This window comes from Sorghum bicolor, chromosome 1, assembly GCF_000003195.3.
Source record: "Sorghum bicolor cultivar BTx623 chromosome 1, Sorghum_bicolor_NCBIv3, whole genome shotgun sequence".
NCBI lineage: Eukaryota > Viridiplantae > Streptophyta > Magnoliopsida > Poales > Poaceae > Sorghum > Sorghum bicolor.
In genome coordinates, this window is record NC_012870.2 from 75,863,493 (window position 1) to 75,876,254 (window position 12,762).

At 42.9% G+C, this 12,762-nt stretch overlaps 1 protein-coding gene and 1 long non-coding RNA gene across 2 annotated transcripts; both read left to right on the forward strand.

Annotated features, from left to right (window-relative positions):
• On the forward strand, positions 1,257-2,445 carry LOC110431666. Its single transcript, XR_002449084.1, has 2 exons — positions 1,257-1,468; positions 1,954-2,445. It is a non-coding gene; the product is annotated as an uncharacterized LOC110431666 (long non-coding RNA).
• On the forward strand, positions 2,771-8,416 carry LOC8059810 (transcription factor ILI6). Its single transcript, XM_002465735.2, has 4 exons — positions 2,771-6,451; positions 7,028-7,147; positions 7,249-7,673; positions 8,042-8,416. Exons 3-4 carry the CDS (start codon positions 7,548-7,550, stop codon positions 8,192-8,194), a joined length of 279 nt encoding a protein of 92 aa, XP_002465780.1. The 5' UTR covers positions 2,771-6,451; positions 7,028-7,147; positions 7,249-7,547; the 3' UTR covers positions 8,195-8,416.

A 12,762-nucleotide genomic window follows, 5' to 3' on the forward strand; every position in this document is an offset into this window, starting at 1 on the left:
CGTCCAGCCATCCTGCAGGCAGTTGGGGCATTTCGGGGAACCTGACGAAACGCCTGCCTGACACATTCATTGGGACGCATGGCCCGTGCCGGTTCCTGAATCTCGCGTAACTGGCCTCTGCCTGACCCACCCCCCCGTCCGGCGTGGTCCATGCTCGGCGATCGGCGCCGCGGACAGGCAGGAAATTACTTGCTCGAGAGCGGAAACAAAGGAAAAATCGTGCACGGGCTGGGTCCATGGCTCCACATGCTCTCGCGCATCGCAGCTCGCGGCAGCGTGGCCTGGGTACTCGTACGTGCCAGCACAGGGACTGGTACGTTGGTTGCGGTACGTGACGTACGTCTGGGTTGGATGGGCGGGCCCTCGTTGCCAATTGCCATGCAGGCCATGCATCGTCTCTCGCAAATCCGCCGGGCCCCAACCCCAGAACACGTACGCACGGCCCGGCCCAGCCTTTTAACTATCGTCGCGGTGGCGTTAGTCAAACGTTTTTTTTTCCCCCTACTACTCTCTCGTGGCTCGACGGAGACGTACCGGCGGTGGTGGTCATGGCGGCGCGCGAGGGGGTACGGTACGGAAGTGGGTGGCACGCGCGATACGACGACGGCGGCGGCGACGACGACGACGTCCGGACGTCCAGACTAGAGACGTACACGTACGTGCTGGCTGCTGTCATGCATCAGGCTGTGTGGCCTGGAAGGTTGGTTGCGCATCGGATCCGCCCCCGCTCGGCCGTCGCCAGATCGCGCGCGGCCGGTGGTGAACTGACGACGGTCGCTTCCGTTGGCGCTTTCGTTATTGCTGCTGCTGCCCTCCTCGCGCGACTGGCGACTGCGACTGCGAGAGAGGACGACACGATTCGAATGCGATCGCGATGGGCGTGCCACCGCCTGCCCACCTGGTCGGATGGCGACGGCTGGGCGGCCGCACGCGCATCGCCATGATCCCATCGCGCAGGCGCAGGCCGGCGCAGTCCACTCCGCCCCCACCGCGCCAAGCCAACTACCCCGACCCCGCGCCGCGTGGTCCAATCCGTCGCCTTTCGCTTTTAGACGCGGCGTGCTGCATCTGCATCGCATGGGCCGCACACTTGACTAGCGTCATCAAATGAAAGAGTTGGAGCCCATGCCGCCGTGCCAAGTCATCTAAACAGGCCTGCGTACACATCGTCAAATTTTGGCCTAACAAAAATTAGCTATATGGCCCATTGAGGCCCACCGAAACCGAACCCACGCGATTCGCCTCTGCCATGTGCCCATGGCGGAGCGTGAGACGAGACGATCTGCCCCTCCACATCTCTCACTCTCTGCTTCCTTCGTCCTTCGCGATTTCTCCGCGGAATTCGGTGGACTTTCGCTCCGATCCCCCGAGCTCCTTTGCTCGTCCGGGCCCCAATGCGTGTCCCTTGACGGCGTCCTGCTTCGATTCTGGGGAAAGCCGTCGCGATCCCCCGCTAGGGTTTCTCTGTGTCAGTGTTCCCATTCTTCTTCCTCTTGTCAAATTTTGCTGTTGTGAATAGCGTTCCTTTTGATGGCGCTTGCGGGTTGCGAGTTGGTGTATTTTGTTCTCGGTTAGCTTCAGCGCCGCCTGTGCTGTCGATTGTCACTGCAAATTTGTGCCTTTGTTGTGTTTTGTGCTTACATGGTTGCCTCGCGTTCATTGGGAATCTGGGATGCTGATGAAAGTCTTTTCAATCCTCAAGTAAGATGTCCATGAGTCCGTTTCGAAGTTAGTAATCAACCACAATGCTCATTCTTAAGAAGGACGTAATAAAAGAATTGGAGGCCGATTAAAGTGTCCTAAAAATGCAACTGTACATTTGTACTACATATCAGAATAATGCGGAATTTCCAACTAGACTCTCCTTTGTTTGTTTTATTCTCATATATTTGTTGTTCTAAATCCCTATCAGCCACAATTTTCATTGATTCAGCAAACTTCCTTTCCGTGCAGGTTGCAATCTGTGTTTCACGGACATAATGTAACTGGAGAGAGAACATTGGTTAAATAAACTTCAACAGAGATAGCTGACCTTCAAGTGGAACTTATAAATTCTCTGAACTGCACTTGGATGCTTCGAAAGCCGGTCATAGGCAAGTTCCATGTCTCCTAGCCTTCGAGTTTTGTAATGCTGCTGTGATTTAGATGCTGGGACCTAGAAATTGCCCCTATGTATGTTAAAAAATATATGTTAGGTTGATTAGTTTTCGACAACCAAAACATCTATTGATCTGGAGCCTGCAGTTATCTTGTCAGTATATCTCTATCATCGAGATGACTAAGGAAAAAACTATTTGGTTACTGTGAAGCCAGTGTTGTTCAGCACAAAAATATTGGAAGGGGACTATTTTCATGTAAAGCTTCACTAGTTATCCGCACAGACACCTCTAAATCATGCTACAGTATAGCTCGACTAGGCAAACAAAGATACTTTATTTCAATCCAGACATTTGCTGTCGCTTTAATTCATTTTGGTTTCAGAAGACAGCGTAAATGGTCTCCTTTTGGATATCTTTACTTCTACTTTGGGGTTTTCATGATAACACTGATTGGCAATTGCGTACTACGGTGAACCTTTATCATGTGAAAAAGATAATCAAGCTGCAATATTGATATTGTCTGCAGTGATTTGAGAAAACCATAACCATGCCTGAGTCAAATAAAAGGGAACTGACTTCATCTCTGACCTTACTACAGATTACCCTTTCATATATGAGGCAATGCTCTATGCAATTATACTTACAGTGCCCTACTTGCAGTAGTTTGGATTGATGGAGCGAATATTGATCTACCATACCAAATAAATTCAAACATGCTGGCTTCAATGTGCATGGATCAAAGGAACTATACACTTTTGTTGCCAAGATGCACACTTGCCCTCGGTTGTTTCCTTCCGTTGGACTCACTTCCCCAGTTCCCCTACTCTTCTTTCTCTATCTCATATAACCATGATCAAGCTTTATGGATTTTAGTTACATATTTGCTTACCCTGCATCATTAGCCATGAAGACATTGTTATTTAACCCTAATTGCACACAAATTTGGTAGCAGTCACCTTGATGTGTTCTTTTTTACTGTCTGTCTAGGAGCTCTTTTTCATGTAGCTGTACTTTCATCGGCTCTCACGTGAGTTACAAAGACCACAATCATATCCTGAATAACTTCCACCCTCAACTTTATGAGTAGGGTACATATTTGGCTGCTGATTACACCTAAAACCAAAGATGCTTTCAAATAGTAGCTTTGGTCTAGAAGCTTTTATTCTCTCTTGTGTACCAACTGCCCACCCTAGTATAATCTAGCTTTCAATGATGAGCATGTTGAGGTTCTGCGGCAAGATCTGGATTCTTTTCCTTGTTAATTCAAATAGCTATACTATATTCTTTTGGCTGTTAGCACATAACGTTGTCAGATCTCTTGTTTCAATATTCATCGTTAAGTAGGTCTTGGATTTCGCAGAAGTGGGTGCATTATTTTGACAGTCTTTTCAATAAAAGACAGCTGACCTTCAGTATCTCCAGATAAGATGATACCTTTTGTGTCAGAGTAATACCTGTCATTTTGTAACTCTGGTTAAGGAGCCTGGTGGTTATGTAGAGTGGAAGCTTCTTGTGTAACAAACTCAAATTTGGTAAAAGTTTCCAATGTGTTGCCTATGTATATACTTGACAGTGTCATAGGTATGATCTACCTTCATTCAGGAATCATAATTTTACTCTGTTCAGTGATTTAAAAGCTGTGACGACTGACAACGTGAGGTGATAGCATAAACATAAGTTTGTTACATAAGTGTTTGAAGACACTTTCATCATGCTGTAGAGATTGTCAGTTAAGGGATTTTACTAGTGATGGCCAAATCATGTCAGTGCTGAGGTGTGAAATGACACTTTTTATAACCTCGCATATCGTAATCATTCCAGAACTTGACCATCCTCTTGAGGATCTTTTCAGTATCAGACCGTGAGGCCCCATCAGTCCACTGTCCCTGGTTGATCTGCTGTAGAGATTACTTGGTCCACATGATTCACATAAGCCTTCTCAAACTTTACGCACAAACAGGGTGACAGATTAAAAAATAAGTGAAGCATGTGGGAGCTTGTTAACGTAGTGATATATGCTAAGATAATCCATGTGATTCCAGCCATCTGTGTAGTAGGCAAGGCCTACTTGGCTATTTTTTTAGTAGATAGGCAGTACTGTTGATTCAGTCCCTTGATCAAGTGTAGGCTTAAACAAAAGACTGATCTCACTTGGTTGTGAGTGTGTGTGTGACCTTGCGTGGAGCTGAAGGGGTTCTGCATAAATTAAACCATGTCCACGTGACAACCTGTATGGTGTTTCCAATTAATTGGATTCAGCTACATGTGCCCCGTCAGACCATGCTGCCATCAGGATACACTTTGATCATCTCCCACTACCACTAGCTGGTTTTGATTGGTGATTTGGCATATTATACTGAATTAACATCGTACTTAAGAGCTACATGGTCCCTTGCATAGCATCTTACCCTGCAATTGGTACTATATGCAGGTCTTTTGATTGTAATTAAGTTCATTACATAGCTATGGTATGCTATTGAGTCTAGGGTTTAGGGTCAATGTGTCAATTTTCTAAACAGGCACCTAATGATCTAGGATTATATTACTAGTGGCAGTGGATCATGTGAATTGAATATTCAAGAGACAATGAGAATTTGTTCTGCATCTATATGCTGTCATTGGCTGTCTAATTGGATCTTTATTAGCCTAACGAGATATTTATTCTCTAACTATTGTGCTCCTCCTATGTCACTAATTCGTCATGATCGAATATATCTGACACTACACCATGCAGGTTCTGTATCTGTATAAATAGAAATAACTGGTGAGATTTAAGCCACCTTCATTTTGAGGGCTACAATTTTCTACAGTAATCTGTCAAACGAAGAACAAAGAACTATAATGTTTCTATGTTTTGGGAGTAAATGACTAGTACATGCAGTTTGTTAGCATCAGGATTATAAGCCATACTTTTTTTTGCCAGCCAACAGTGTTTTTCTCTCATAATAAATCAACGAACAGTACTTTCAGTCATGACTTTTCAGACTAGCGAACAAGCTATAATGCTTTAGGTACTACATCTGTACAGAACATAGCTCTATGCCTTCAGACACAGGCATTGGATTTGTATGGCAAATACAGTTGTAGTTCCAAATCTAGCTGTGCAATGCCGTGAACTATTCCACTTGTTACTATTAAGTTTTGCCAACATCATGCAACCTTAGATACCCATCAAACTTACGGACATCGATGCACAATCATTAATTGCATTTTAAATGCTATTTTTTTTAGCAACATATACGTTGCTTGTGGCATAGTTTTATACATGCTACTTACATACACTAACATGACCAATGGCATTAAACTGTCTGGAAACTATATATGTTCTCCTCTGACATTTTACTTTATTCAGATTTGCTTTTGTTCAGTCCACATCAGAAAACTTTTATTTTGCATGTATGCTTTGCTCTAGGAGTTCGAGAGAAAACAGTTTGAAAAAAATGCAAGTACAAATGCATATGCATTGCACATGATTACACTGTGAGATCACATTCTAATGCTTCTCTCTTAAGATTCTGGAGGTTGTGAAGGGCTAATCTTATCACACTAGCATCATTTGTCATTAAAAGAACAAAAAATCTTGTACCACAGCTGGTAGTTGCACTATAGCTTGTGTACAGGCTGCATTGACTGGTCAAACCTTACCATGATTCTTCTGAGATGTGCAGCAATTGTTTCCTTGGAAGGATGTATTTATTATATGTTTTTTACATATACTATTTTTCAAAGCAATAGTTTATTGGACTTAAGTTGCCTTTATCTTTCTTACTCTCAGGCTGCTAATTGGAGCTAAAATGGTTATGCAATGCTAATTGTTCAAATCTGTTGTGTTGCAAATCCCACCATCTTAGCAATGAGATTAATTTATTTTGTTTACCACTCATGCCTTCCCCTATACATTTTCTCATCATCATTACCACTTTATGAGCTGCATGGTTAGACAGCCTTTATCATTAGCACTTATGCTCTTATCAATTTTCCAGCATTTCTATACATTTTTCTTTCAAAAGCTTGATTTATTATACTGCATGCGAACTTTAGTAAGAACAAAGCTGATTAAAGTTTGACGCCAAAGGCATCATATAAGAAAACTGTTTTTTACACAGTTGCGTGTAAAAAATATTTTGTGCAATGCAATAATTCAGCACTACTGTGCAGGGATCATATTCATTGATAGCCAGCATTTGAAGCAACATTTCCTTATAGTGTGAGGAGAACAGTAAATTAAAATTAACTATGTGACCCATACCTGTATTGATTATGAGGCGCCGCAAGACATGGGCTCTTGGTGCCAAAGTATCGGATAGACCAGTCTGCATCAGAACACTGCTGAATCTGATATACAGTGTGAGGTATTTAACACTCAAATCTTTTCACTGCACAATTATTTCTATGTGTTCAGCAATTGATGATTTTATCTTTTTTTTGGAAAGAAGCTGATGCTTTGACCATCATGCATGTATAGTGGTTTTTTTTTTCGAGAACATGTGGTTATGTCTTAATATATGATGCAAGAGCAATTTTTATAGGGAATAAATTTTATGATGATGCTAATTTCCTCATTTGGCTATAGACTGAACTGAACTGAACTGAACTGTATCCAAACACGCCAGTCCTATTAGAATACACGGTGCCTGGGATGCAAATGCATATTGATTGTAATCGTGAGTAATGACTGGATTTCGTGTGGGCCATGGGTTTAATCTCCTCCTGCTTAGGAAGACAATTGATTCATAGTGCATGGATGTGTCCTGAATTCTATCTAGACGCATAAAAAGGGAGTTGTCCACAACCTCATCTACCAGTAACTGTAGAGCCACTGTTGTGTGTTCATGTGCATATATTAAATACATAATGTGGGGCGAAAACAATTAACACACATATTTTGGTAGGTCAAGTAACATGGTTTGTGTGGTTCCTTCTGACAGTTCTGGTCTCCAAGTCGGCTTTCTCACTGGCATTTCTTCATATCCTGTTGATCAGAGGCTCTCCCACTTGCAGTGCTATACAACACAACAGTGATGCAAGCTCGTTGGTCGTCGGTACGGGTATGGCCTGCCTCTCTAAAATATTTACAGTCTAGTTTTCACTAAAGAATATCCTACATGTGAATCTATAATTTGGGCCACCTGGTACTTTGTCCCTATAGGTCAGGGACTTGAGCTGGAATTTATACTGTCTTAGTGCCACGGGAAGCTCGCTCCATCTTGCCTGCTCTTTGGGGTTCTCCTGTGCAGCTATCTAGCACTATTTAACATCCACCACCTGCCCATTTCTTCTCCCATGCACTTGTCTTCCTCCTCCAATAAGCTTCTCTCCAGTCCTTGACTACCATTTCATCATCTGTGTATCTCAAACTTGCTTGCCTCACTCCTAACATCTCAGTTTGTTTCTCGATCTCTTGCAAAACTTCTTTCCCCAATCTCCCAGACAACCACATCAACCAAGATGTCGAGCCGGAGGTCACGGTCTAGGCAGTCTGGTTCGTCGAGGATCACTGAGGAGCAAATCAGCGACCTTGTATCAAAGCTGCAGGACCTCCTCCCCGAAGCTCGCCTTCAGAGCAATGCTAGAGTATGTAACTGAAGTTCATTATCATTACCACTACTTTATGAGCTGGATGATTATCCAGAATTTCTAGCTAGGTTAGCTGTGATCACAGTTGAGCTGTAAATTGTCATTACCAATGTGGCATTCACTACATTGAGGTCGACGAAACAATCTGATACGGTGGTACCTACTGCCGACCTGTTAGTTGTTACAACAACCAAATTGGCCAAAATTTCCAGTCAAAGTTGAATGACCTCTACTATGCGAAGCAGTTCCATTCAGTTGCACGCTGTACTCTCACGCGTCAACCAGTTATTTGCTTCAAGTGACATGAGCTTGAGCTGACGGTCCCGTAAACTGTTCTCCGTTTAATTTGCCGTCTTGCCATGCAGGTGCCATCTGCGAGGGTGTTGCAGGAGACATGCAACTACATCAGGAGCTTGCACCAGGAGGTGGACGACCTGAGCGAGAGGCTGTCGGAGCTGCTGGCTACGTCCGACATGAGCAGCGCGCAGGCGGCTGTCATCCGAAGCCTGCTCATGTAGCTGAGACATGCATCTCGCAGCAGCGTTCATAGCCTAAGTAGAGTGATTTTTAGTACTTGTTGGAGAGGCAGGTCAATCACCTAATTCGCCCGTGTACTTCGCCTACGTGCATTACGCACTGTTGTCGTCTCGCTACCTGAGCCAGAGGCCAGAGCTATCTTTTTTGTGTACTTATTAATCAATCCTATCGTTGTTGGCGCAAAGCTTATGTCATTTCGTGTATCTCTTGCAACTGTGCTATCCAACGTAGTGGTTGGCGAAGGGGCGCCGCACCGCGTTACCTCTTTGGCTACCGAATGTGCTGCCGCGGTGCTGCCTGCCTGCCTCTTTCGGAGCAGAAAGCGAGACTTGTTTTATAGAGAGCTGCACTCTCTTGAATTTTAGCTTTAACTTCTTGATTTTTTTTTCAATAGAATGATTTTGATGGAGAATAGCCGAATAGGTGTGAATTGATTTTGGAATGACTTTGATGAAAATTAAATAATGAGCACTGAGGAACGTTTTATATATAGCTTCCAGTTCCTAGTGTAAATGGGAAAAAAAATACTCTTATCACTACGGAACTGTTTCAAAGAGCGCTGTCAAACGGCTTTGGATCAAGTCTTAGGAGCGAATTAGGAGGAATACGCAGATGTGGCATATCCTTTTCTCAATTACTTTTGGGTTTGAGGTGGTCTATTGTAAAGTTCATTCTATGAATTTTATAGGATTTTGTTGGTATGGCTCTACTGCTTTCTTATTTCTCCATCTTCCTAAAAAGAAAAAAAATTTGCCAAATGTTTTGCATAAGTGCTTTAGCTTTACCAAATAAGTTATTGCCAAACTACTTTCAGTTATTAGCCAATGGGTGATAAGGTATTGCGAATCTAATCATTTTATTCCATAAACCAAACAAAAGTACGAGCGTAAGAAAATGATGCATCATCGCATTCTTAAAACAAGACAGTCCATAGGATATTAACCTATCATGTTTGTCAAAATTTTTCCTTTTTTTTGACAAACATGTGGTCAAGTAATCACAAACATTCTAGATTTTAAACTTCTTCGAGCCACCTGCTTTCAAGATAACAACACACTTGGCAAATAACATCTCATCGGATGAAATCTCTGCACCCCCCGCCCCCTGGTCGGAATCATGACAATCGGTTCCAAACGCACTTGGATCAAAGTGAATCGTTTCCGTTTCTCCTTGAAACAATTCTCGTTTTCTTCATTCACTAGTTCTTGAAACAACCGTATGCTGGTTTCATAGTGATTCTCTTCTCTTCTTGTATGCCACTAATTGTATTTCTTTCAACTGTAATCTTTTTTAGTGCAACAAGGGAGTGTATTTAAGTTGTTTTTCGTCCATACATAGAAGCATATATATAGAACTTGGATCTCCGTTAAACACACCCTTAATTTGGAGCTTCCATTTCACGAAGATGGTATATCCGACAAAAGATGCATCCAAGTTTTGAGTTTGAGAGTTAATTTAGTGAAGTGCACAAACTGTTACGTGCTTCGTTGCAAGGATGAGGTGTAGTGCTATACTTAAGAGTAGAGATGAGATGATAACATTTTCAATTGCGCCTCCACTCCTACTAATGGTAGAGCACCCCCTATATGTATTCCTCCGAGTCAAATGAACGGGAAGGATGAAGATAGGATGGGACCTAAGTGATTAGTTTAAGAAACCATCCCATCCTAAATGGGATAATGTATTATGATGAGTTCAATCCTGATTTTGTGGTACGATTGCTTCAATAGCTTGTGAGGAATGAGGTAGGTGTATCGACCTATTTTATTCCATAAATAATCAATATGAGGAGGAAGAAAATGATGAGCTCCCATAACTCGCACTCCAACTGCTAGAGCTCGCACTCTCGCAAGCAGCATACTTGTGTATTCAATTTAATGTTTCATCCAAGCACTATCGCTGCTTAGACGCGTTTGATGGAGTTCCAACCGACGCTAAGCTCTAGTATCTCCATGCTCCTTTTTCTCAAAATAAATTAGAAGCCTCTTTTTTTTTTGAGAAACAAAACCGGTGAATTTTAATGCTATTGTAGTTGTTGCAAAGAGCAAGCAAGATCCGGCTCAAAAGGCCTAAAAGTTTATTTGGTCTGTTATTACTTCTAGTCGTCTTTCGTTAGCTAGCGCACTTGCAATGGAGCAGCCCATTCGTATGTTTTTATTATTAGTTACATTTTCAGAAGACATGCATTCGCTTTTCCTTTCATGTTTATTTTTCTTCAGTCCATTTTTTCTTTCTTTGGTCAAAACAGAGAGCGTTATACATTACTCATAACTAGATATTAGTCTGTGCGTTGCTATGAGCATCTAAATTTTGTACGAAATGATGTAATTCACAACGCCTGATAGGGTGATAAACAAAACGTGGTGGATACAATATTTTCACTTTAATTTATCATGCATCAGAGTTTTACTTCACTTCAATTTGATTTATATGCCACTTACTAACAAAATTCTAAGAACAGCTTTATGATGAGGTACGAACCAACTAACTCCTTTATTTTAGGAAAAATTGGAGTGTAGTCGTCATTTAAATTTTAGAGCACATTTGCTTACATTTACCCTTTAGGTGCATATTACATTTTTAAGATCACTTTTCATGATGTATGTAGATTTCTTTTTCTTCTTGAATACGCAAAAAAAAATTGTGTACTATTGTATTATAAGAAGAGTTTAAACATACAGACAACGCGGAGCGTTGTATATATGTCGAACAGTTTGTGCCTGGCCACACGGCCCGACGTCGTGTCATGCCGTACCGCAGGTCGTCGAATCGCTACTGGCTGTCGTGCCTAGCGGACCATGCCTCTACGGGCTTCGTGTCTAACCTTCAGCCCAAGGCACGGGACATGGGCCGATTTTCATGCTGTGCCGGCCCGTCAAGCACAACGTTTTTCCCGTGGTGTGCGAGTCCACGACCCATCAAGCCGAAAACATCACATTTCATCAATATTTTCATCAAGTGCTGAAACACTTCATCATTGTAACACTCTCGTGTTAAGCGAACTAAAACATGACATGTCATCATGAGCATTGCATAGTTTATTGTTAAGTAAACCCTGATGCATTAACTTAAAATAAGTTTACATTTGGTTGAATGTGCTTAAGAATTAAAGTGTGTTTATTTTATGTATGGATGCTTGTTTTGGAGTTTAAAACCCTTGGGTGAAAGTTTTTCCGAAAGGCTTAGGGGGGAACCCTAGTTTTCAAAACCCTAGATTTGCCCCCTTTTGTGCAATTCAAAAACCAAGCAAAATTTGAAGTTGAGTTTAAAAGAAAAGTTGTAGATCTTGTCAAGATGTACAACTTTGGTGTTTTGAGTTTTTGAAGATTTAGTACAAAATTCAAAGTAATTTTAAAAATACAGATTTCCGAAAAGTGTCCCCTTTTCAAACTTAAATCCCCAATTCAAAATCTGTTTGGAATTTTGAAAAATGGTCAACATGAGAGTTGTAGGGCTTGAAAAGTTGAACAACTTTCATGTTGGAAGTTTTTCAAGTTGTTTTGGAAAATCAAAAGTAATTTTGGAATTTCTAATCTGCTCCAATTAAAAATTGAAAATTCTTCCCAAATTGAAATTTGATTTCAAACTGTTTGGCTCAAATTCATCCCTTTCCATTTCAAATCTGTCTTTGGTCATTAAAGATGTTTTGTAGCTCACAAAATTTTGTACAACTTTTATTTTGACAGAAATTTGACTTCTGTTCAAATTTTGGTTGTTTTTCGCTAAAGAACAGAAAGGGCTTTTGGGGAAAAGGGGGATAAGCTCGGTCCCTGTTCATGGCGGTGGACCGCCGAGCTGGAATCGGCGTTTGCCAGCGCGTGAGCACCGTGTCAACTCGTCCCAGCGCGCATCCGTCTCCGTGGCATCGAGTAGCAGCTGCTGGCGCCTCTGCTTGCTTCGTGGCGTTCCATCCTGCGCTCACCGACGCCATTTTCGCCACCGGAGCACCGACGAGCAGTGACCCATTCCAATCCAAATTCATCGAAACCAGTGATCCTCATCCAAATTCACCGCGGACATAAAGTGGTTACTTCCTTGCGCACCTTCCGAACCCATCCTTCCTATCTCTATCGCACCAGAGCCCCGGCGTTCGTCGTCTTTCTCCCCGCCGGCGACAGAGCGTCACCGTGGTCAAGCTCGTCGTGGTCAGCCCATCCGGGCAACTTTCTGCTCTCTCTTTCTCTCGTCTTTGCTTCGTCATGACCTTGTGATGCTCATCGGCTCGTTCTTTTCTCCGTTGCTTCACAACTGTCACCGGAACGTCAGCTTCTTCGTCGGAGCTCGCCGCCGGAGTCACTGGTCGCGTGGACGAGCAACACCCGGCTGTTCTCCACTCCTTCTCTCTGCGTCAGCACACCCAGGGTGAGACGCCGATGCTTCCTGACCTCTCCATTCTTTCTCTACCAGTCTAGAGCCACCGGCGTAAGCACCACCGCGGCCATGTCCGCCGCCGCTCGTGGCCAGAGTTCGCTAGAACAGTAGAGTTAGGGTTTTTTAGCTCTTTCGGTTGCGGGTTGCTTGCTAGTGCTTGTGCTCGCCTCCGTTTGGT